This window comes from Epinephelus fuscoguttatus, linkage group LG14 (genome assembly GCF_011397635.1).
Source record: "Epinephelus fuscoguttatus linkage group LG14, E.fuscoguttatus.final_Chr_v1".
NCBI classification, from domain to species: domain Eukaryota; kingdom Metazoa; phylum Chordata; class Actinopteri; order Perciformes; family Serranidae; genus Epinephelus; species Epinephelus fuscoguttatus.
Window position 1 is genome coordinate 24,501,849 of NC_064765.1, and position 26,454 is coordinate 24,528,302.

Below are 26,454 nucleotides of genomic sequence, written 5' to 3' on the forward strand. Positions count from 1 at the left end.
CATTACCTTTGTTAAGTGCTGCTGTTGTTCCTGGCTTTATATGAGTAGAGGAAAAGTCCACTAGCCACTAGGCTACTTTATACAATGTAAAATGCCATAGGCCTGTGCTAAAAACATTAGCATGGAAAATGTGTCCAGCAAAAGACAATTGCTTTGTCTGTGAATGCTGCGAGTTATAATGAAGCTGAATGAAGAGTTATGCCACTTTCATGTCATATCAGGGTCAATCTTGTCACCCATTTGCTATCAGTCTGACGACAATTTTACATCTGGGGGCAATAGCCAGTGTTTCAGTATTTCAGGGTTTCCAGTGTGACCAGCAGATATCTGGATAACGGATATCCGAGCAGAGATTTACTCTTCCGTTTGCTGGTCACTGATTTCACAACTCAGAACCCACTGGCTATCAGTCTGACAACGATTAGCCTCTTGGTAATCTCTAAAGGTACAGTGCATGCATATTGTCACCAGATGATAAACAATGGGTTGGCAGGTTACACTGTGGCTAATCCAATTCGCCTCTTTTGCTCTCCACATAGACTGATTACCTGCATGCAAACAAAGCCCACACAAACGTGATTGGTCAATACTACTTGGTAGGGTTGAAACAAGTATCTGGTACATGTAACACATCATCCAAGTAAATGTGTCATTATCGGTTCTTGTAACAAAGGAAAATCCTCATTTCATGTCTCCGATTCTTGTGATCAAAAAATGATCTGAAGCTTAATACTGAATTCCTTCTGTAAATAGTTTTCTAATAAATAACAAATATAGCAATTTCTGATCAACTCATTTAAATTTCAGGTTTAAAATGGCAGCTTGTGTTTCGCTCCTACTCATTTCCGATTTAAACCTCACCCATTACAAGTATGTTTATGGATACAGAGTTAGTTTAGTTGAATAGATACTGATACAAATAATGATGTACGCACTCATCCCTACTACTTGGATCCTACTCCGATACCAAAATCTTGTCCCGTTGCCCACAGATTCCGCATACATATTCAAAATCTGCTTACAGAGATTATGTTGTTACCTAAGTACAACTTTCCGACTTGAAAGGAATGCTCTTATATTGTCAATGCACAGTATTTTAAACACTCACAAGTTATTCACATAGGAATGTTCCACCTCTACCATTCATTCCTCAGGACATGAAGGCAGCATTAGGAATAAGGTTGGGTTCAGATAAGGGCAAATGCAAATTGATGGAGGAACAGACTTTGACAGAAGTCTGAGTGATGTGAAGGAATTTCTTCCAAAGAGAATGGACTGGATTGTCCATAAGTAATACAATTAACAATAACATATTTTCTGTATTCAAATCTTCATGAATATCACTATCAAAACATAGCATTGAATGCTTTACTTGTATTTTAGGCAATATCACCATCAGTCCATCATTATAATACACAGTATGGGATATATCTGTACAGCAGGATGCCAATACAATTTGGATAATACTGACTGCTGGAACCGATTGTGCCATTGATGAGACTGTTGACTTTGGATAATGCTAACAGTCTTGGATCAATATGAAAATGTTATTCAACTCAGAAACAGATTGAAATGAATAGCCCTCTATGGTAAATCAACACTTGGCTGGGATGGAACATGCAATCAGTCCCTCTGTTGGGGGAGCGAGTATGGAGTTGATTTGGGCAATATAAGGACAGCATCGATCCATGCACTGCATTCCTGCCTGTCTGAGTGCCAAGATGCACACAACACACACACAAACACACACACACATTCACAAGCTTCTCTTTAAACAGAGAGGCTAGCTCTCACGTCTCTGGGTCTGTCTTGCCCACGACTCGGCCTATTCCCCATGCCAACCCCCACACTGAAGTACAATTACGTCTCTGACATTGTTTCTCTCTCTGTCTCTTCCCCTCTTCATCACTACCCCCTCTTACTCACTCATCCCCCACTGCACCTGGCTGCTACAGAGGAGGAGGAGGGGGCACTCACCGCTATCAATCATTCATAAAGTCAGGCACTAAGTGATGGCAGTCAGACTGGAAGGAAAGAAGATGCTCTCCTCAATTTGGAGATGGGTCAGTTTACAAAATCTGAAGAAAACATCAGACTTTAGGGGATTCGGCAACTTTTGGCTGACTACGCACAGATCTCTATAGCAACAATGAGAAAGGTCAAGCAGAATCGGAGTGCGGTACAGAGCCAGAGACAAACTGGAACTTTCTGGTTCTGTCAGAGGCAAAGAAACCTAATTCAAATCATCACATTTACTTTTGTAAAATGCAAATGACTAAAAATACAGCTCTGCAATATGACCTTTCTCAACACTATGTTGTGTGGTTCACCTTTTATTTATCTAGACTGAAGCAAGGCTGAGAGTAAAGCCATGCTAGCAGCTCTGTGAGGCTGTATTTAGGCCCAGTGGTGCTTTATAGTTTCAGTGTGTGGGATTCAGGGGCATCTACTGGCAGAGGTGGAATATAATAACCATGACTATGTTTTCATCAGTTTATAATCACCTGAAAATAAGGATCATTTTCATTGCCTCATAATTAACTGTTTATATCTACATATGGGGCGCAAATTTGCTAATCCTAAAATAGCGAGGGACACACCCTATGCTCCCTATGATTGGCTAGTAGGCCTACTCATTGCCTTTGTTGATTGGATTGGGTAGGGTTAGGCAAGAGGAGTGGGATTGGTTAGGATAGGGATAAGAATGTCATGGTAAGCTCATCAGAGGCAGAGTAAGGTGGGCCATTTCTTCGCTATCCTAGGATTCGCAAATTTGCATACGGTGCGGTTCCTCTCCCAGTCTGTCATGTTGTCCTACAGTAGCCCAGAATGGACAAAGAAAACACTGGCTCTAGATAGGGCCTTTTGTGTATTTGCATTTTCGTGACAGCCACCGTAATCCTCCTACATGCTTGGCACAAGAGAGAAGTTTCAGTTTTCCAACCTGCTACAGTAGGTGCCACTGTTCCTACACACTGGACCTTTAAGCTAAGGCTACCATGCAAACATACTGACGTTTAGCATAGCATTAGTTCAGGCAGGACATGATGTCAAGCTCCGCTCACATCCCAGCTACATCAGCTGATCTCAAACAGCCCAATCAACTGATGGAGCAGCTGATTGATGAAGGGAGTCAGCTGACAGATCACATGATTCCTTTCACCAACCACTTGGTGAATCACATTCAGGGCGCCCTATTTAAACTGCTCTGGCCTGTTTACTGTTGCTGCTTTCTCTGCAAGCTGCTTTGCAACCCACCTCCACTCCAGCTCCTCCTTTTCATGCTGTGTCTGATTTATCAATGTCATTTCTGTTTGTCATTGATGCTGCTCTGTTCTGTTCCTGGGGGTCTTTGCTCCTGCTCTCCCTTTCTTAGGCTTTACATGTAGGCGCATGGAAGGGCAGAGAGGTGTGCTCTCTCTGCCTTAAGGTGTGTGGAAGGTGTGTAGGCCTAGCAAAGACAGAGATGCCCCAGAACAGAGCCATACCACCAAATATAATAGTGCAAATGGAAATAAAGTTTTCTTTGACTAAAGTGTTCTTGACTGAAGTACAAATTTAACCTTGCGCACCATCTTAGTTTAGCATGTTGGCATGCTTACATTTGCTAATTAGTTTGAAACGCAAAGTACAGCTGAGGCTGATGACAACTGTCATTAGTTTTCCAAGTATTTCAACATAAATTTGACATAAAAATGGCACCAGAAGCAAATTAAGGGGATCAGTAAAGTGATTATAATTCATCCTGCGGGGACTGTGAATGTGTGTACCAAATGTCATGGCAATCTATGCAATAGCTGTTGAGATACTTTCTGGCTACAGAACCTTCAATATGAGTGAATTAAAATGCAGAAGCGACTATCGTCACAAATGTGACATCAGAGCTTCAGCTCTCTGTAGATTAAAGGACACAATAATTCTTTAAACAATGTGAGAAGTGAGCCGAGTGTCCAAGGGCACCTTGAGATTTAATTCCACTCTATCATAATACACCCCCTCTCATACAGTATCCTCTCACTCTGTCTTTTGTTCTGTGTAAATACATGCCTTTGTCATCTCCTGTGTATATGTGTATGCAGATGTGTGTCTGTGTGCGTGTGTGTCTGTGTGTGCACAACAACAATAACGTAAAACTCCTATGAGACTTGTGTGAGTAACGCTGGAGCATATCAATGAGTGGGCCATGATGACAAGCTTATTTTCTCTGTTTCAACCAATCGCGTGCTCCTGGTGCACAGGCAAATAATGACGTTGGTGGAGAATTCTGCATAGTGACAGGTAGGCAGACACGCCAAAGGTCCCTCAACAGTGAGCCAGTCAACCAATGAATTCAGGCTGAGGTGAAAGACACTTTCCCCTGTAAACCACCACAGTCCTGAGAGTGTAAACCTGCCGGTGCTGGCCTACAGGCCTGACCCTGTAGTGCTGCTGGCATGGACTCATTCACAAACAATACTGCGCCTAAATAAATTATCATTATTGATGATAGTAAGGAGTGATTACAGAGTTTAGAGGCACGTAATGGGCTGTTATGGCTCGTGAAAAAATAATCCTGGCATTAGGCCTGTTATAAATGTGCAATTATTTAAAGAGCATTTCTTTTCTCTGCTTCTCTGCTCAGTTCTTGTTATGCACATATAGTTTTTGATTCCAGCCCTCCAGACAACAAAGATGAGAAATCCAGGGTTTGTGGAGTGTACTTATTCTGGTGAAGGCTCCCTCTTAAGTGCTGGAATAAGTAGACGCGGCCTGAACCAAAACGCTCTCAGGAGGAGTCTGGAGTATCTAAGCCTTTGGTTTGAAGAGATGTCTAAAGCATTTTCAGCAGGTAGTGCAGTGCAGTGCATGCCATCAGCTCATGGAGAGAGACTCTTACCACCTTATCGTGCACTGCGCAGGGCTGCAGTGCTTTGCCAATGTATTCTCAAGTACATCCTGGAGGCGCTACAACAACTACTGTAAAGCCGGAGTCGCAAACTATCTTACAGACACAAACAAGCTGGAGCAAGAGAGGCAAAGAGCAAAGTACCTCTTTGCAGGAAAACAAGATTCCTCAGTATTTCATGTGTTGCTCCAATGGCTCCCATAAGGCCTTTATTACCACTGCTTGCACTACGTTGCACCCGGCACTCTATACTTATGACATTACCATCCTTTATTTTCTTTCATGTAAGATATTCTACCTCAAGTTTAAAGCATCAGTGCTGCAGAGAAAGTAAACACTGCATAATAATGAGGACTTTGGGTGTACAGTGTACAGTGTGACAGCTCCCATAGGATAGGAACAACATGACAAGAGGTGTCATCATTAATGTGCCCCCTGTTTAAATCCATGAAACAGATTTTGGCTTCTTGATGCTTTGACACCCGACAGAGCCAGGAGCCATGCATCCATGTCAACAACATGCTCCCTTAAAATGTGGTAAACAAAGCTTGCATGTAAAGCTAAATTGCAAAAAATTGCATCAACCCAAACTCAACTCAATCCTGTGTGTGTGCCAGAGTCTGACGAAAATGCATCGGTGTGAGAGGGTTTGTAAATATAAAGGAGTTCATAAAGAAAAGGCAATTACACCTCCTGTTAAGAAGAAATTGCCATTGCTAAGTATGCCCCATCAAAGTAAAGGCTTGGTGGTGATAAAATCCAGACTCCACTCCTGCAGCTGCAGCAGCTCTCTGCTCCCTGCCTCACTCTTTGAGGTCAGATTTGCTCTGTCTTCTTCGGCTTGATCCTGTGCCAAAGAATCAACAGCAAACTGATCCGAGGGTGGCACCGAGCAGCCCTCTGGGAGGAGGTTGAAGGGTATGGCAGCGCAAGCGAGAGGAGAGGAGGAGGAGGACGAGGGGGGGGAAGAAGCCCATAGAGTGATGGAAAAGATCCTGCAAGCCAAGTCAATGCACCACACACACACACACACACACGCAAACACAGCAGACCACAGCACTTGCCTCCACTTGCCTTTGTCCTCGTGTGACATCGTTCTACACTGTAGCGGCTAATAAGGCTCCATCATCACCAGGGGCCCGCTGCCAGTCAACACTGTACAGAGGCTGGCTCACACGCCGAGACTTTGTTCTGGACAGATTGATACAGCTGGTCGGGCACTGCAGAACAAAATACAGCTGGGCAGTGGTTGCACCCCCTACATGCTTTCACTCCCACCTTGTCCTTCTCCTCTCACACCCACTCACACAGAGGAGGTAAGACCAGGTGTTTCCCAGGCTATTAGAAGGCTATTCACAGCAGTAACGGGAGAGAAGAGGACTGCAGTCTATGATGCACTATTTAAACATGGGGGAATTATTGGCCTAACCGTCCGTTAATGCTTCCTGGTCATGTTAGGTGTAGATTAAACATATTAATATGATGTAACATTATGTGCAGTACATTTTTATTCCTTTTTAGAGAGGCTTCATCTGCCTGTGAATCACAAGAATCCAAAAGGAGTTAGGACCAGGTCAGCATGGCAGCACAACAAATCTGCATAAACGAGGACCCGCTCCCCATGTAAATATAAACTGCTCATTTTACGGTCACAAAAGCAAAAGGATTCTTATTTTCAGGCGATTATAGACTACAGAAAATATACGTATTATTTTATATTGCACTCCACACACTAAACCTTTACAGTCCCCCTCCAGGCACATCTATATATCAGTTTCAAGGTGGGCAAACAAGATTAGTGTCAACAAATCAGTATCTGACCAAATGCCTTTTTCTTTTGTTCCTGAGTTATGACGTTGAGTAATGGCCTGAGAAGTCTTTTTGCAGAATATTATGATGTCACAGTGAAGCTAAGGTCACAGCGACCTTTGACGTTTGACCACCAAATTCTAATCAATTCAGTCTTAAATCCAAAGTCGACGTTTGTGCCAAATTTGACGAAATTCCCTAAAGGTGTCCTTGAGATGAAAAGAATGAGATTGATGCAATGTTACAGTGACTTTGACCTTTGGCTATCAAAATCTTCTTAATTCATCGTTGAGTCCAGGTGAACATTAGCGCCAAATTTGAAGGAATTCCCTCAAGGTGGTCTTGACATATTGCGTTCACAAGAATAGGCTATAACAGATGAGGTCACAGTGACCTTTGACGAACAAAAGCTAACCAGTTCATGGTAGAGTCCAAGTGGACATTTGTGCCAAATTTGAAGAAGTTCCCTCAAGGCATTCCTAAAACATTGTGTTCACAAAAATGGGGCGGATGGACAACCTGAAAATATAATCCCTCCAGCCATGGCTATCGATGGTTCAGAAGATTAAAGTTAGCATAAGAGGAAACATCCGAGAAATTCAGCCATACATGTATGAGCCTCAGCCAAACCCAGACTCAGGTGAAGAGTCTGTTGTGCACCAAAGTTGGTGACGAGCAAACTAATCAGATTCGTAAGTGTAGTTAGCATCTTTTATTTATGTTGTTTGTTAGCTTCTTAGCTTTCAGGCTAACTGGCAGTGACTGACTCAGCATTAACAGTTGTGAAACATATAATAATATCTGCTACCATGGGGTATTTAGTAGCTAGTGGAAGATAGCTTCGGTCCAGTTTACACCTAAAAACTGCACACTCTACCATGTTTGCTATCAAAACTTTCACTATGCTAATGCTAACTCTGCTTTCTGCACTGATAAGTCCGCTCTGTGCTGGACATTTTAGGTTGTGTCCTCATGTCAACACGTGTTTCCTGCAGCAACTGGCTTTCATATTAGCAACGTACCTAGTCCAGCTTGGCTACTGTACGTTTGAATCACCTCTCTAGTGACAAACTTTGCACAGATACATATCAGTACAGTCAAGGTCAGTTATTTTGGGTGGGGGACATGAATATAAGTAAAACACATTTGGTATTTATAGGCTGAGATACTTGAATTAAATTTTCATGCAATGTGATTTAGAAAACAACTTGTTTGAAAAGTTACTAAGAACTTACGAAGGACATTTCGCAGAAACTTAGAGGTGGATTTATCAGTCCCTGGTCCATCATACTGTATTTGTTAATGAGAATCAAATCAAGGTCACTTTCTTAGAGCCAAAACTTGGACCGAAACTATTTGCAAGACAATAATTGCAGCAGGATATTTCCTTTTTACATCGCTTCCTACGGTCCTCCATTATCAAATGAAGCACTGTAGACAAATGTTTGTTCTAGAATATTCTGGTAGAGATTACACATGCTTTCTGCTGGCTTACTGTTGGGAGTGATTCATAGACTTGTAGCTTAATGCTTTCTCACACTGTGGTGTGACACCAGCAGAGATGGAAAGAGCAAGAGAGAAAAAAAAAACTTGGACTCGAGGAGCGAAGCTTTGTTCTCGTGACTCAGTGTTGCTGTGTAAATGGGAGCGCTAATGCTCATCTTGAGGCACACTGCTGAACACACTGCCCCCAGAGCACAGACAGAGCGAGCGATGGAGAGAGAGAAAGGGAGAAAGAAAGGCAAACAGAGCTACGGAGAGCACAAGGAGCTGCACACACAAACATACACATCATTAAAATCCACAGGCCAGAGTGACACCGTAAATTAATCTCGACATTCGCTAAAATTTCAGCCTGCTTTAAAAGCTCTGCTAAGGGCGCTGAGGATGACAGCTTTACAGCTTGTTATTGAACAGTGTCAGTGGCCAGTCGCTGGCACAGAATGCATGCACTGGACTGCACTGGCATGGGTACAAAGCGTAGTTTCGAGAAGCATTAAACACATTTCCTCTTTGTACGCAGTGTGCTCTACCTGTGGATCCAAACTTAGAAGCTGCAAATATCAGGTCAAGAAATTCAAGTTTGTTTACATATATACAATGTGCCATATCTCTATGGACGTTACGGCGGCATTTCCTAAACCAGCACAACCTCTATATTTACAGCAACTCTTATCTCTCTTTTTCAGCTTGGTTTGAGGCAGGTAATTGGCTGAAAAATCCACCGATGCACAGTCGACTTTCTAAGATTAATAAACAAGAAATACAACTGCAAAATAATCTAATCTGTGGTGGTTCAATAGTCCCATCCATATTTGATCCTCTCAGGCTGTTTGTGTGTCTAACAGTCATCTGGCACATACTGCACTTCAGACCTGGACTGCCTAATCACTGTAGGCAATCTAATTACACAATCACCATACACTCACACTATACAGCTGTGAACAGCGGCAGCCATATGGACAGAGGCAATCCATCTCGGAGATTAGACGGGTATGGCGATCACAGTGAGCCAAATAGCTCCGGGTGAAAAATGGCTACATCTTAAACTGCACAGAAGCTTTGTAGCTGCTGTTAGCTTCAAAATGTTTGGAGTATATCAGAGCGTAGACGTTACGTAAAAGTTACGGTATTAGTCCGTGAAAAATGAGGGCTGCTGCTACAGGTCATGTGAGGAGAAAGTTTATGAAACGAGTGTTGCTGAGTGAGCCCTGCAGGCAGATCAAACCCCTCCCAGGTCTGAAGGCATTAAGGCTGTCTGCATGCCTCAGTACCAAAGGAGCAGAGGGGGGCTGTAAAGTGTTTCATTGCACCTAGCAGCAGTGCTTCTCCTCCCTGGCGGTGGCTTTAATGTGAAAGGCTAAGTAAGCATTTTCATCACTTCCTTGCTTTAGGCTTCCACTGTCCATACTATTGAACAGAAACAGGAAAAAACATGGCGATGAGACATCTCTGTAATGTTTTTAAGTGCTGTGACATGAGGCAATGACTATAGAAGATTGGGCGAGTATTGCATTTTTTCCCTGACTGCATGATGGCACTGGGGATGCTCAGGGGCAATATGTGACAGTGCTATAGCTGGGGCTTGCACCGGAGAGACCAAAGGAACAAACTACTTCTGAATCCCTTTGCTTCCTCTCCACAAAGTAGCCTAGGTTACCGGGGGAATTGAGACTTTTTGTGGCGGAACACAGAGAAGGGAAAATAGGCTGCTTCTACTTTCTGACAAGCAAAGTGTTGTATTTTTAGAGGAAGAGCCTTCCTGGAGGTCCGAAGGGAGAGCAGCACTAACAGGTGCATTTGTAACCATCCTGCGTCCAGGGAGGCAAAGCCTGACTCACTATTTCAGCTGCGTGACGCTAGAGAGAGTCCGAAGTGGTGTGGAGATGGAAATTGCATTTTACTTTCGGGTCAAGAAAGTGGAAGTACTGTATATGTGACCTAGAATATCAAAGAGAGCAGTGATTGCAGGTGTTTCGGCCACGTCACAGCCTGTGGATTGGTTAATCCACAAGGATAGGATGCTGTATCATTTGCTATATCAAACTAGAAAGGTTTGATGTCTACAGTATATAAGCCTGTCAATGTTTAAAAGAAGTAGTTTGACAAATTGGGAAATAGGCTCATTGGCTTTCTTGCCGAGAGTCAGATAAGACTGAAACTGGAGCCAGGACATGCTTACATCAGTTTAGCATACATATAGTATAAAGCTTTATACCTCCTGAGACATGATGTTCTGTATTTCTGTAATCTCCTCAATTTTTTACTGGCGAATTACGCCATTTTTTATATCTTGTGCTGCTGTCAGGCATATGGTCGCTCCATTTGAATGATGGTAAGGGCACAAGTATACTGGCTGCATGGCCAAACGTACACGTACATAGCGTGCTGCGCCTGTGTGTATACTTGCTGCAGCACGGTCGTTCGTCGACGCAGCCAAAACGCCTGGTCTCCACTAGGGGCAGACCACAGCACTCAGACACAGAGGTTGCAAAAAGCGAAGAAGGCGGTGACACTGTATTTCCGATGTAGCAGGCTATACACAAACATGGATACTCTCGATGAAGAGGAGATTATAATTTTATGTCTTTTAAGATCTCGGCAGAGGAAAAGGCATCGTCTCCGCCGCCATCGGAGCCTCACATTCACGGTCTCTAGAGGTCTACTTCGCACGAGCCCCTCTAGTGTTCATGTCAATATTGCATCTCGCACATGCATCACGTTACCTCGCATCAAAGTGAGCGGCCTACGCACCAAACGACCGCAAAATACGCATGGCAGCCATGATGCATACGCGCACACGTTGTCTGCAGCAAGTATACTTCTCGCATAAGTCTCTCTCTATGCTAAGCTACATGTAAGCTAACCGTCTGCAAGTTCCAGCTCCATATTTCGCAGACATGAAAGTAGTTTAGATCTTCTCATCTAACTCTTTGCAAGAAAGCAAATACCCATATTTCTCACAGTTTTAAACTATTCATCAAACCATCACGTGCAAGTATGTTTATATTTCAGCCATGGTGGGTAATGGACATATGACCCAATCACCATATATCCGACAATTCCAAAACTCCAAAGGAAACATTGCCCTTAACAATTGGCTTTTGCAAAGAAAGACACAGTTTTGTTAGATTATCTGACCACAAACTGGAGAAATAAATGTCAGAAATGATGTTCTGCAGAGGCCTGGACAGCATAAGCGTATTATACCTATTCCTATAACAGTGATCGCAATGTCAGCTTCTCACGGATAAAAATATCCATTGTCCTTTAAGGCCTGACCTGACTAAAAATCTTCAGAGCACTCATCCACATGCTCGCACAGAGGAGAGCTGAGATTGAACCGCAGCTGAGACACCGCCATGTCAAACTCTATTTGTTCGTGGGCTGGTGACAATGCCCAGGTGAAGGGTTCTGGTGTCAAAGCTAAAGCACAGCTGAGACTCCCAGAAAAGGATCACACAGGAGGAGAGAAGGCAGATAGAAAGAGCAAGTGCTAAAATAGTCTGAGCTGGTGACAATTGCCAAATTTAGGGACATATCACCCTGAGCAACATGTCGGGAAAAAGCAGCTAAAAAAACAGACATCTCCCCTCATCCGGGCTCAGAGTCAGGAGACAGGCTCTTGTAGGGCAATTTTTACCGCATCAAATATCAACCCGCAGCACTCTGATTTGTCATATACTTCAGGAAGAGGCCATTAAGAGCTTGGTGAGGCACTTTTGAAGTGTCAGCTCCTCAGCTATACTGCCACAGAAACACTTCTGTAAGTTGGGAGGGAGTGCTACCAGGGGCTGAGAGAAACTGAGCAATGCTGCAGCGATACTAAACTCAGCGGGGGAATAAAAAAATGCTACACTATCTCTTTGCGTTCCCTCACCTGCAGGGCTAGACACAGAGCTACGCTTCAAAAAAGCTACAGCATATTGCCATGTTAGCAGGGAATACTCTCAGAAAGTGTAAACATGTTGGATGCTGATGAGGGCAACGTGGGTTGAGCGTGTGCTGGCATGCGTGTGTGTGTCGTTACGAGTGTCCTCGCTATTCATGAATCTTCAACCCTGCTCGCTGGCAAGGCAGGATAGTGCATTTCTTTATAACACACATCGTTGACTCTGCAGCAACAAGACCCAATAAAGAGGGTAATATCTCCTTGTCTGTGCTGGCGTGGTGCAACGCAGAGGTTGTTAAAGAGGTATGAATCTTTTATGAGGTGGGAAACGCCACCATTGTCAATATCAGATGAAAAGCCTGAGACTCTGGCACCTGCCTAAAGGGGCTACATCTCTGGATTTTCTCAACACAGCAATTGTTGTAGCGCCGGATGCACCTATGTGTGAAGACCCTGCAAATGAATCAATTACACACCCTATGTGGAGTCAATAAGATGCTTCAGTAACATGCACTGGCAGCACTGGGAGTACCTTGCCCACTACAGCATGAGGACCTGGGGTTATAGTTTCAGAAGACCGTCGAGGTTTGCTTAAAAACTCCTTAAACTCAGAGGACTACACTCAACTTTCTCTGACAATGTGAGCCTCAACAGAAGCAGATTGCAGCAGTAAACACTCCTCTAAATGGCCTATTAGGGGCACAGTGGGGAGACAGAACATTGGACATAATTACGGCAGATACCAGAACTGCTTTATGTGGGAGGAGAGTGATTCACAAGCACGGCCAAAAGTAGTGAGCGTTTTAATGATTTTTATCCATGGTAAAATGTTTGAAACACTGACACTGTTTCTGTGGTAACAGGGCTGTCGGATGTAAATGTAGGGAAATCCTAACACGTATCAGTTGAACAATATTTACTGTCACTTAAATAAGGTATGTTCTCAAGAAGTGAGCTGATACCATACTGTCTCTTGGTTTGGTTTAAACTGCAACAGCCTCATGTTTCTAATGTGCACATAACTATATAACTGCGTCCGCTCTACCACATGAGTAATTAAAACACATCTTCACGGAAAGCGCTGTTTGGTCAAGGCTCCAGATTCTGATTTTAATCTGTTTTATCCGTCAGAAAGTTTTAAATGAGCCAAACTTTTTCTCACTGGATGGATTTGGTGCCACCTCTGCAGCTAATTAGAATCGAAGAGGTGATTCTTTGGTTTCGTTTCAGGTAAAATGGGAGCAAACAGTGACACCTTGGAGGAGGATATAATTGATGCGGTGCAGCAAATCACACTGTGTAGCAACTCATCATCAAATGATTGAGAAAACAAAGATAAAACCGAGAAAGCCTGACAACCCTGGGAAGACTCACTAAAAGAAGCAAGCCTACCGTATTTCTTTCCCCTTGATTAAGAGAAAGTACTTTAAGCAAAGCCTTCCTACATGTAGCATCTGCGTTTTCTTATTATTGCACTTCTGCCATACTTAACACATTCCTGGTTTAAATATGCTTAAAGTAACCTTACAATATTTTGGGAAATATGCTTACCATAAAACTTCAATTAAATGCCCTGTCCCTTTTACTAGCTGGGTGTAGCTACACATTTTGACAAATTAAGGCCTGTCTCAATTAGAGGCCTGGTGTGGTTGCCAAGCAGTTGGTATAAAACCAGATTGTTAACTACCCACGTGAGCTAACATTAGCGAGCTGTTTAGATCATGCACACAAATGTAAATGTTAAAACTTTTGACAATATGGAAGATGCTACACATCATTAGCTTGGTTCGTTTTAGTGAAGCCATGAGCACCAGAGAAGACCATAAGCAATTCAGATTTACCTGCGTAACAAAAAAAAACAACACGTCAGAATATGTGTCCATTTATCAATACCTGGCAAGTTAAAATACTCCTTTAGTCCGTAAGTGTCCACTGATCAAAAGAATCAAAAGTGGTAGCCCGGGCTACTAATTGAAGTTTTGCAGTATTTGCTTTCTTAGATTAGATGAGCAGATCCATACCAGTGTCATTTCTGTCTGTTAAAGTAGTTGCAGAGACAGCAGGCAGTTAGCTTAGCTTAGCACAAATGCTGCCTTCAAATGGGGTTGTGTTTTACGTGTTCATGAGAATAGTCCATGTGAACGTCCCCCCTGTAGTGTTTAGATGATTTCAGGAGAAAAAATGTTCTGAAAGCTTCGAGTTAATGAGTTGTGACATGTTTGTTGACATTTTCAGAGATGGCAAAGGTCATGACAGTTCATTTTAGTGTACGGTAAGTTGACATGTTGTAAATTTAGCTGTATCCCAGCTAGTACAGGGTGTCTACAGGTATCAGACAGTTAAATTTAATGCTATGTAAGACCCACTCAAGACACCTTCTAACCAAATTTAGGACAGATTTTTGGACAAATCAGTTTTACTTATTTAACTATTGCAGGTAAGCATTGCAGGCGAGTAAAATATGGTCTTATGCAGAGGTAGGTGTGGCGTTCAGAATATGGTTATTAGAGTGAAATACGTTGATCTACATTTGGCCAACAGGTAAGTGCATGTATGAAGTAAAATGACATTATAGTTTTTCAAGATTTGTAACATTAGAAATGTAAACTTAAATTTAAGAGGCAAATTTGAGACTATTTAATGACTTTTAAGGCCTTACTGTTGCAACATTGATTTTAAGACATTTAAAGACCTTTAAAGGACACCCTGTAGTAGTGTGGGCAAGGGAAATCTGGCGTTCTGTCGGTTTCTCAAGTGACTTCATTTGGGCCAAGCATGAGGTGATAGCTGTAGAAAGAGGTACGCCTGAGTACTGGTTAACTGAACTCAGGCTGTGTTGGGCATTAAGTATGTGGCCCAAGTCTAGAAATTATATCATGCATTATGCCTTTGGAATACCACGCTACAACATCCAGTCAGCAACCCACTGGAGGAGACAGCAAGCACCTCTAAAGCTCAGTTATTAAGATGTTGCATAATTTTTTACATTTAGACAGATGCTAGCTTTATGCTTCCAATAGTAACTAGCTCCAAACAATACTGAACAAATATGAGAGGTAAACTGATCAAAGGACGTGACATCACGCAAGTAAACCATGCAGTATTTTGAAACTACATCTAAAACAACAGCCCAGGCAGTGCTAAGTTTTATGAATGCACTTGCACTCTTTGAGATTTAGCAACAACAAAAAAAAGACAGAAATAATTTTAGAGGGAAAGGTGAGAAAGCAACACACCAGTAAAATTTGTGGAGGGCACATATTTTCTACTACCAGTGACTAATGGATAGCCACAGCCTTTTGGAGTGCAGCATATTCAGAAATACAGCCTCGTATGTGTGAGCCAACATTAACTGCCAAGAAGCGATGGCAAAGGGAAGCAGAGATGCAGAGACGGCCCTGCTGGCTATGGAGGAGGCAGCAGCTAACAACAGGCTAACAGTGGCTGGTGGTGGTGAAGCCTATGTGGCAAGCGCACACATAGCCTTATGGTATTTTTGGGTTAAAATTAAACAGGATGGCAAATGGAGTACAACACCAGAGCTCTGAATCACACAATGGTTGTGCTAATGTGCTGCAGGATACATAAAGCTAACCAGTAAGTAGATATTGTGCTCGACATATGTTTCAGACATTAATTTGGGTAATATGAGTTTCACAGACCAAAACAAGTGGCTAATATATCCTTTATTACCCACAAAATGAGCAGCAGTGTTTTAAAGTAACAGGAGTGGTGTGCAACAATGTTATGTTTGCATGTTTTCTGTATGCTGTCAGTGGAGCCTGCAGGATTAATTACACTGCATTGTTGTTGGTCCAGAGCAGCCATCCGTGGCTATCAGGAGGTGGCCGAAGCACAAGGGAAGTTACAGAGAACCAAAAGGGCTATGACTCATCGACATCAGCGCTATTTGTAAAGATAAGGGAGAAAAATCATTTTGCCTCTGAATAAAGTGAACTGTGCCAGGGAAGAATTGGTTCGGGAACAATAGGTATTTTGTCCCCGGTGTGAATAACAATTAGGTTGTTACACACAAAAGGGAATCCAATAGGTGTTATTTATTTGAATGTACTAAGAAACAACACAACTCATTTGAACAGGTACAGTATGTGAGTCCATTCACTTGTCAGGATGCTTTTCTTTAAGCAAATGTTATGATGTAATCATTAAACTTAAAAGAGTTTTGACATGAGATGTTGAAGTTTGTTACACACAGATGTGCATAAAATAAATGTGTCTGTGTTTTATCTCTGATTACACGCAGGAAGACATGAACTGTTCATATAATTAACTTCTGTAAATCCTGTTATTGTTTTCACTCAGGTTCAAACTAGATAAACACACACTATAGTGTAAGAGATAAAGTCAAGTCCTTCCGAAAGGGGCCCGAAAGACAGAGAGTCACTCGTGGAGCAACATTCCAACCATATCCAACCACAAGCTTCATCACTTCTTTGGAGCTGCAGCTGTCCACTATTAAAATCCAGTTTTGGTTGTTTAGCCAGTGTAGGGCTACAGCTGACTTCCACGACCAAGGAGGGCTCACCTTTGGTGGGGTGTATTTCCTGGAGCTTCACGTTGTATTGTTGGTCGTAGTAGCCGAGGTGTTTCAGACCAGGGGTTTGGGAGGTGTTTTTTCCAATGGAAAGAGTTTTAGTCCGACTACCTGCAGCAATAGTGTTCTTGTCATTTTGTCATCTTGTCATATTGACAAAATCAAAGTAATGGGAATATTTCCAGCTGCTAAGATAAGCTTTTCCAACTAGCTTGCTGCTGTTTGACTTGCGTGCGTAATGAGTCCAATAAAGTGACTTGTATTTCAAGTCAGTAGTGATGTGATAACAAAGTAACGTTGTAACGAGCTGTTTGGTTTTAGAGTAATTGTAATATTATTACTGAAATTTCATTAGTAATTGGCCGTTACATAACTCGTTACTGCCCAACACTATTGGCTGCAGAGGTGTCAGTCGACTGTATCACTACACAGGTCCTCCACAATCCACTATCTACTAACGTTACAGCACAGCCGAAGTTGGCCCCATTAATGTTTTCATCTTGTGCTGTCAAAAACACAAGCCTCTCGTCCATGAACTGATGCACACTTCCTTCTGCGTGATGGTGTAGTTGGCCGGTGTAGTTTGATAGAAAGAAAATAGTTCTTATGTGAAACTGCTCATTACAAGGTCTCTGGATCTTGAATAACTGGGTCATGATATCTGGAAAAAGACATTGCTGTTGAGTTTTTCAATTCTTCTTTATTTGTTTTTAGCACATGAGCACCACAATCTAAGTGCCATCTACTTCAATTATATTCAAGAGAAGGCAAACATCTTTCTGGCCAATATCTCCAACACTCAGCAACTCACACCAAAACAATCTAGACTGAGATCTGAGAACAAGCACTAGTCTACAGGTACGTATTAAAAATCACACCTCTGAAAGAATTTGTCTTTAGTTCTTTGCTCATGATTTGCTTATTTATGTAGTAATTTATGGAAATGGTGTATGGGTCAAAGGACTAATATATGTGTTCAAAAACAATTTAGATAATCACTTAATGTATTTTGAGTCCACATTAGTCAGCGTTGTCACATCAAGGCTTGCCACCCTCTGATTCTATAGTTTCAAACATAAACGGCAGACATGTTGGAGGTCTACAAACAAAGAGAAAAGAACAGCAGGGTCTTCTTTGGAAGAAAGCTTCCTACACTGCCTCATTAAATATTCATACTCTGAAACACCAGATCAATCAGGCCTGCTTACTGCATGCCACTGACATTACTGAGGAAATTTCTTCATTTGGTGGCGCGATCAATAGCTCATTACAGCAGCTTTACACTGGGTTGTCTCTGGGCAGGCCTGCTGGCTTAATTCCCTCTACATCACAGGCCTATCTTATCTGTCCATCTTCATCACGCAACACAGAGAAACAGCCCTCTGCTGAACAACACTTCCACACTGAACCTTACACCAACTTACTTTTCTGCGAGTTGAGTTTTTTCAATGAGTCTCAGGCGATGTTAATGGGAGATATGTGGGAAATCAATACCACGGCGGGGATATGGAAGTATATATGTGTGCAGTGCAGAAAAGAGAATGTATTTAATCAATACCATGCCTTATACATGGTATAACTTTGCATTCTGAGAAGTTTTAAGGCAACTCGTCCAGGAACCACTATGTATCAATTCGATTTCACACTTGAGCAGGAATAAATAAATTACATTGAAATATAGAAAATCAAGCAATCTCGGGCAGCTCATCTCAGAATAGATACAGTAACAGCTGGGGAAAACATATGGCAAAAACACCATGTAAGACAATATTCCCTGTGACAATCTGCAAGAAAAGAGGATGTTTTCTTGGCTTCATGAGATCACTTCTTCACAAAGTTATTTCGAAGTGAATCTCTGCGCTGAAATCTGCACCATTATGCTCAAAAAGCCTTTCGGTGGCTAATGAAACTGAGCTATTACTTTTTTAATTCAACCATGAAATGACAGCAGACCTCATCATAATAACATTAAAGCTCCCCTCCTTAGTGTCAAGTAGAATGCGATGATGTGCTGAACTGAATTCCCATCAGTGGGAATAATTTCATGGTGATCTCTAGTAATTATACACGGGGCAAGTGACAGAGTAACAGGAGGAGCCGAATATGAAGCAAGTCGGGCGTACTTGTAGCGCTAAAATCATACAAGTATCAGCTTAGAAGTAGGACAAACTTGGAGAATTTTTTTAGGCATATGATGAAAGGTCAGGCAATAACCTTGAAAACTCGCGCTTTGGCCTAACTAAAGACACTGCTGTAGAGTTTAATGGTAAGAATAGTGTATGTCTCTGACTGCACACTGCAGATCAAGGGCACCTTTAGTTGCCTCTGGGCCAGCATGGAGCTGTTAAATGCAGCCTCCACCCTCACAGGATCTCTCACATCACACTGGAGGTAACATCCTTCACGAAAGATACAGCACAGCATACACACAGTACATGTCATGCAAAGCCACAATACATCACAATGGATATAATGATAATCAAGTGAAATGAAGTAAAAAATACGCAAGAAAAGAAAGGCAAAAGAGAGCAACAGCAACAAAATAACAAGAAAGTGACACCCAGCAGGGAATTCACAGAGACATAAGTGTGTGAGGAAGCAGAAAGCTCTGGCACTGATGTCAGGGGCATGTAGTGATGCCAAAATTCACACTTAACTGCTTTACGGCCTTATTTTTTTTTTCCTCTGACGTGGTTAATGTTTTGGTCTGCCGGTTTGGCTCGTTGCATTACTTCTGTTTTGCCGCATCGTCAGTCGTCGCCTGGATGCAAAGTGAGACCGGTGCCCTCACATAAACAAGCCAAGTGCTGCCACAGTGCATTAGTCACAGCCCTAGTCTGGCCTTTTCAGAGTCCCTACTCCCACTCAAACTGCTAATGGATCACCAAAATCTGATATACGCCAGCAGGGATCCTTGCAACAGAGAAGCTGTGCAAGTGTGCCTGTGCATAAATGGTCATACTGTATGCTGTATTTTTCATAATAATACATTAGACCTATATAGCATTTTTGAGTTCTCAAAGATGCTTTACATACTATTGCATAACAGCAAATAAAGACTGGAAGAGATGAAGTGTAAAATGAACAAAAAGATTTAGAATAAAACAGTGTTGCCAGGGGAATAAAAACATGGAAGGTAAGCTGGGGAAGGCAAATCTGAAGAGGTGGGTTTTGAGGATTTTTCTGAATGATGACAATGTGGGAGCATTTTTAATGTGGTTTGGTACTGAGTTCCACAGAGAGGGGGTGGTGACTGAAAACATGCCGTCTTCCCAGGTTTGGCGCTTGGTCCTGGAGATTCACAGGAAGCTGTTAGAGTAGGTCGGAGAGCTAGGGGGGGAGTCGGGTTGTTGAGAGCTTTGTAGGTGGTGAGTAGAATCTTGAAGTTTATCTTGTGATTAAGCGGGAGCTAGTGGAGGTCATGGCGGACTGGGGTGATGTGGTCACTTGAGTGGGTACTGGTAAGTAGGCGTGCAGCAGAGTTTTGTATGTTCAGGAGTTTATTAAGGACTTTGTTTATGATGCTATAGAGGACACCGTTGCAGTAGTCAAGTCTGGATGTTACAGATGCATGAATGTTTCTGCAGCAGTAAGTGACAGTGAGGGTCAATGTTGTGGAGGTGGAGGAAGGCAGTTTTGCTGATGTGGTCAACATGTGGAAGGAAGTGAGGGTAGGGGTCAAAGATGACAATTTTGCAGATTTGGGTTGAGGGGTTGACTATGCAGCCATCCATAGTAAGTAAGGCATACTAGGCCAGTGATTAAGATTTCTGACTAATTGCAGTTGAGTTTAAGAAAGTTTCTTTGCATCCATATTTTAATGTCCATTATGGAGGTGGGAGGAGGGTGGAGTGAGTGGCAGCAGTGATGGTCTTGCAGGAGATCTAGAGTTTAGGGTCATCGGCATAAAAGTGAAACAGGAAGCCATGGCAGGGGAAGATCTGTCCAAGTGGTAGCATGTACAGGCAGAAGAGAAGGGGACCAAGTACTGAATCCTGAGGGACACCATGGGTAACAGGATAATAGGAACTAAGGTCGATTTATTTGAGATTAACTGATGCCTGTTGGAGAGGTAGCAGGAGAGGGCAGTACCATTAATACCGAGGGTGGATTTGAGGCATGTGCTGAGTGTGGAATGGTTAATGGTGTCACAAACAGCTCTGAGGTAAAGAAGGATGAGCATGCTGATGAAACCAAAATCCGAGGATCACAATAAGTCATTTAAACTTTGATCAAAGCAGTCTCAGAGCTATGTTTGAGTGGAAACCAGACTGAAAAGGCTTGTAAGTCATTGGGGGCAAAGTGAGATTTGATCATATTGACTGTTTCCAGTACTTTTGACAGGAAGGGCACGTTGAAAATGAGCTGGTAGTTATCTGGGGAGTCAGGATGCAGTCCAGATTTTTGAGTTTTGGGGTTTTACTAATAAGTGGCTGTCTGTCAGGATGGCTACACAAGTTAAAACACACAAAAAAAGCTGAGTGAAACAAGAGCAAAAGTTTCCTTACATCCCCTCCTCTTCCTCATCTCTCCGTCTGCTCTAATGAAACAGCGCACAGTAGGCAAGCAATTCATTTAGAAAACTACTCTTACATAATGAGCAGCCTGAGCTATGTAACCATAAGCTGATATTTTATTCACTATAGTGCTTATAATGAAGCCAGTGCTGTTTGAGTTTATGCATCTGAGGACATATCCAATTTCCAAACAGGACGGACAATGTTCCTGTAGAATATGCGGCCTTATTAAAGTGTCGGCGTGGACCCTTTGCCCCCTCTGACATTAAACAGCAGTTTGGGGGAAGCTTTGCTCTGACTCTCCTGGCTCACAATCAGCACTGTTCCTCTTCCTGTAACATCAAATTACCCATGGCTGAGATACCCTCGCTCTTTCCCTCTCTTCCTTTCCTCCCACTGAGTTGGCTTTATAGGCAGCAGTCCGGCAGGGGTAATTTCTGCTTCCACTCCAGGGAAATTACTTTGTGCTGTTGGAGAAAAGGCAGTTTGTGAACTGCTTTATCAAGCTCCTTGACTCCAATAACAAGCAACATTTGGATGCCGGCAAGATATATACAGTCTTTACATATCCTTACAGACAGTCCGCCACTTAGTGTTGCCGATGTAAAAGCAAGTTTAGAGTCAGCGCGTATGCATGCGTGTATGTTTTTGAACAGACATATGTGCATCCATTTGAGCATTTGTTTCTGCAGGACTGGGTTTAGTCATGTATTGCAGAGAAATGAGTGTCTATATGTGTGTGCATGGACATACTCGTGTGTGTGTATCTGTTCCTCTACACTGAGCAGTTCAGCTGTGCCTTGCTGGGACTGATGAATAATTTCTGCACTGTGCTCTGCTGTGGCACGTCTGGTGCAGCCTGACTGCACCACACAGCTACAGCTCCGCATTTGCATTCAACACACACACGCACGCACACACACACACATACGCTTTTACACTCATGAACACCAAGCTCGCTCACTGCGCCCCCATCCCAACACCATCCAGCCTGTCAGCTGCTTCCCTGTGTGGAGGGATGCAACAAGCTGCTGCTAAGCCCTTTTTTTAAAGCAACGGCAGTTTCCTTTAGTCAATGACATCCCAATTCTTCTCCCTGGGTTACATCTGGGGGAAAATGCTCCCTGCGAATCCGACAAATGGGACCAGAAACAGCCAAGCGAGCAAACGATTAGATCCACAAGTCTCATGATGCTTGTTCTGAAACTGAAAAAACAAAAATCCTGATTGTGAATTGGTTTGGCATTTAAGTTCAGGCCCAGAAAGGAGGAGAAGTGATGCTGAAATGTCAGCGCTTTTTTGGAGTGGCAGCCATGCTGATGTGGTGACCTCTATGTGCTGTGGTTGAAAGGTTGGGGGGACTGCGGGACAAATGAGGAGGAGGTATCAGCTTTTTCTGAGTGACAGAAAAGGACGTTTTAAAGATCGCTGCCATTCCTGGGGGTGGGTAAGCATCTCAGTGCCAAAATAAGAAGCATCCATCACATACCTAAAGGTAGTGTGTTTGCATCTCTGTTGACATGTTGACACTGTTATTTGTTGGGTAAAATATGGCTGATTACTAAGAGACATCTCCTTGCAAATGTGTCTTGAAACTTGGACATTAATAAGGAGTTCCAATCACAAAAAAATGACTAAAATTTACACAAAAACACAAACACCCCAGTTGTGCATCTGTGAGCAACTTAATAAAGGGAAACCACAAGCAGCAGCGCCAGTGATATGTGCAACCAAACACCTCCTACTGTCTCGGGGTCTTTCTGGAAGACCTCCAGCGCACTGCTCCTTCATCTGTCCTAGACGAGTGTGTATTTTCAGACATGATACGCCTCTCAATGCATTTTACCATACATGAGCAGATCATGCCACCATCTATCTTTGTCAGCAGTGAAAAGCGTTCCTCTTTCTACAAGCACTGCCAGGCATTTTCCAATCTTAAACTCATTTTCAGCTTAAGAAATGCACTTTTAATACATGAAAAGAGAGCCAAGAAGAGCAAACAGAGCCTGTTTAGTGCTAAATAATAGGGTCTTTTTATGAGTGCATAATACAGTCTGTCTGCTCTTGCTTTATGTCCAACAAGTAAGGCAGCATTAGTAACCTGGCTCCGGTGCAGCAGCACTGTGTTTATGACTAAATGTTGTCCTCGGTTCATTTGCGTGGACCTTTGCTGCTGCACAGGAGCCCTGGGGTGACTGTCTGGACAGGCAGCCTACACTGCCAGGCTGTGAATATATTATAATACAGCATGCACACTGGGTCAGAACATTTTTGCTCAAAGAGATGCTACAAAAGCAAGCCTTTTATTTAAAGGCTTAAAGTTAAATCACAGTGTTTGTGCTGCCAGCCTGTCAAATACTAGACAATCATGACTATGGTGAGGCAAGGTGCGTGTATAAGTTTGACATGGGACATTAGTGCTGTCAACTTCTGGAGACAGGGACTGCAGAAGAGACAATAGCTGTCAGTGAGCGATGCGCAAAACAATAGAGCACTATCACCGCCTGTAACATCTGCAAGAAGGCAGAGGGTTATCTAAGGCTATAGGATACAACCACATCTGGGAGGTAAGTGATAGGCAATCGACAGTAATAAACCCCACACGCAAAGTAGACCATAAAAAAAGGAGCCACACATATTTCCACAGGCACCGGAGCGGCGCTTCAAGTGCAAGCGGCAGGAAATGTACTCACAGTCCTGAGGAACTGGATTTCATCCTCTCCTTCTCCACCTTCAGCCATGGCTGCAAAGGAGCCTGTTCAGACTCGGGAAGCCTCCGCTGGCTCCTCTCTCCTATCGATATTAGCATATATAGCTAATCCACGGCCATACAGCGGGGGAGACTACCGCAGCATGTGTCACTCAAGCCCCTGTGCTCACCGCCCGGAGGAGGAGTGTGTGTCAGCAGCAGCATCGGTGGGCTGGAGCAAGTGGGGACGGTGTGGCGGGGAAACAGGGTGAAGCCAAGTCGTGTAGCCGAGAGACAGCAGCGGGGTCTTTATCTTCGACGTCACCGGCAGACCTTATTAATACGAGCGTGGAAGCGCGAATATTCAAACATAAAGGCGTTAAATGCGGTGAAATAAACAGTAGCTAACAGAAAACTCGACAGCTTTGTGTTTTCCCGCCCTATCTCCAAGCGGTGGATTCACAGAAAACACGGTCATGTGTTAAAAGGAAATCGACAGGATGCAGGAAATTCATGGGAGCTGCTGTTTGCAGCCCTGGTCCTGATCAGCACCATGGTCAGCACTACACACATGCCTCTGCTGTGTGGGGACAAAATATCCATAGGCCACCATACACTATAAGTACAACTATAGTGTGTATATCTCAGCATTAGTGTCCATATATTTATACACACTTAATGTTATTAACACTGCTGACGTGGGAAAACATCGAAACATCCTCCAATATCAACACAAATCCAATTTCTGCAACTACAAATTACATTTTTTGCCCTACAACATAATTAGCACTGTTTGCCATGATGTAGCTATTGAATATTGTTGTTATTTATATATCACATTATAGAAAATCTCAAAAAGTGGTGAGAGGTGAGACCCAAAGAGCTACAGAGCACATCCCACCCTGCAAAAACTGACATTTAATCGCACATGCTAAACTATTTAAAACATTATGATTGGATGAATAGCAGCCGTTCAATTATTTAACATTAAATGAGATTAACTGCAATGAAATATTAATGAATGCAATGTAGGGTATTTTTCTTTCTTCTTATATGGAGTGAACAGAGGAAATCCAGTGATCAGTCTGGTCTTTGGTTATCCTACTCATTGTTAAAATCAAAGCTGACCCTCAGCTGAGCCCTAATGACGCCCTCCCATCTCCACAACTACCTTAAATAAACGCAACCTGGTTTAATGCCTTATATTAATGCGATACCGCCCTCTAGTGTCTAAGATGTGACATAACACCTGCCCTCCTGATAGTGGGTGTTTGCTTCCCTCATTTAAGTCTCTTTTTTTGAGGCACTTGATCCTTCCCTTCTCTTTACTCAGTCATACCCACTTCTTCTCAGATAAATCTCCCTGTCTTAATTATATATGTATATAACAAAAATATCAAAGAAATTATTAACTTCATAAATGTAATTGTTGATTTATAGTTACAGAATAGTTGATTTATACTTATAGAATAAGCATATACTTTGTTATAGAAGCTACTGACTGTTTTACCCCAAAAGAAATAATAAACATGACAGAGATGGGTTTGCCTTTTATAAGGGCATATATAGCAAATGGCACTGTTTTAATTCAATAAGAGTTCTTCTTTGAACACAGGCATATTGTCAAGGTGGCAATCATTTCTAAGGGCCCACTTCCTTTATAGGCCCCCCACCTCACAGGCCCCAGTGCAACCGCACTGCCTGCACTGTCCATATTTACACCCCTGAATCAGGCTTGTGATAGTAGTTATATTTCTGTACCCCCTGTAAAGTTCATCTAAAGTATTTCAGTCAACTTATGACAGTGTAATCCTGCTTTCTTGGCTTCTGGACCGTGGGTAATCAACAGGCTACATCTGACTGATCTTTAATTTACACCAACACAGCAGACTCTCCACTTACAGTAACTGCTGCACATTACTCTGAGTCTGTTACACTTACACATGCCCCCCAATAAATAAATAAAGTGCATTAAATGATAACAGAATGATTATTATGTGTAAAGATAAAATTTAATTCTTTAGGTCCATCATAACAATGTGGAAGTATTCCTCCTAATATGTTACATCTGCACAGAGTATAGGCTGGAAGTCCTAAGGTCAGAACGGAAGACACCTCCTTAAATGGTTGAGAATGACCAAGCTAAGATCCTGTTGGGCTTCCAGATCCAGACTGACACCCTGGTGATGGCTAACCAACCAGAAAATTGGTTGATCAACAAAAAACAGAAGAAAGCAGTGGTGATAGATGTAGCAAACCCAAGCGACAGCAACATCAGGAATATCTGGGTAAAAGATGTGGAGAGTAAAGGCAACAGGAAGAAGTAGGTGGTGCCAGTAAGAGCAGATTCCAGGTACAACATCTGAGGTCTCTGTCCATAACAGTGCAGTCCTAGGATACTGCGCAGAGGACAGTGCAGTCCTAGGATACTGCGCAGAACCCTCAATCTCCCAGGCCTCTGGTAGTTTAAGGATGGGACACACCAACCCCCGTATACAGACAGACAGATAGATAGATAGATAGATAGATAGATAGATAGATAGATAGATAGATAGAGAAAAAGGTAGGTAGGTGCGTAGGTGGGTGGGTGGGTGGATGGATGGATGG

The 26,454-nt window shown here is 42.8% G+C and overlaps 1 protein-coding gene across 11 annotated transcripts in view; it reads right to left on the bottom strand.

Annotated features, from left to right (window-relative positions):
- The window catches only part of LOC125900452 (ryanodine receptor 3-like), a 157,059-nt gene extending 132,848 nt beyond the window's left edge, over window positions 1–24,211 (bottom strand). For all 11 annotated transcript variants that reach the window (XM_049595456.1, XM_049595457.1, XM_049595447.1 and 8 more), the window contains exon 1: window positions 23,852–24,211. In XM_049595456.1, the coding sequence (XP_049451413.1) occupies window positions 23,852–23,899 (48 nt within the window). In that variant the 5' untranslated portion in view covers window positions 23,900–24,211. The remainder of the gene's footprint in view (window positions 1–23,851) is intronic.
- Between the last annotated feature and the right edge of the window lie 2,243 nt (window positions 24,212–26,454).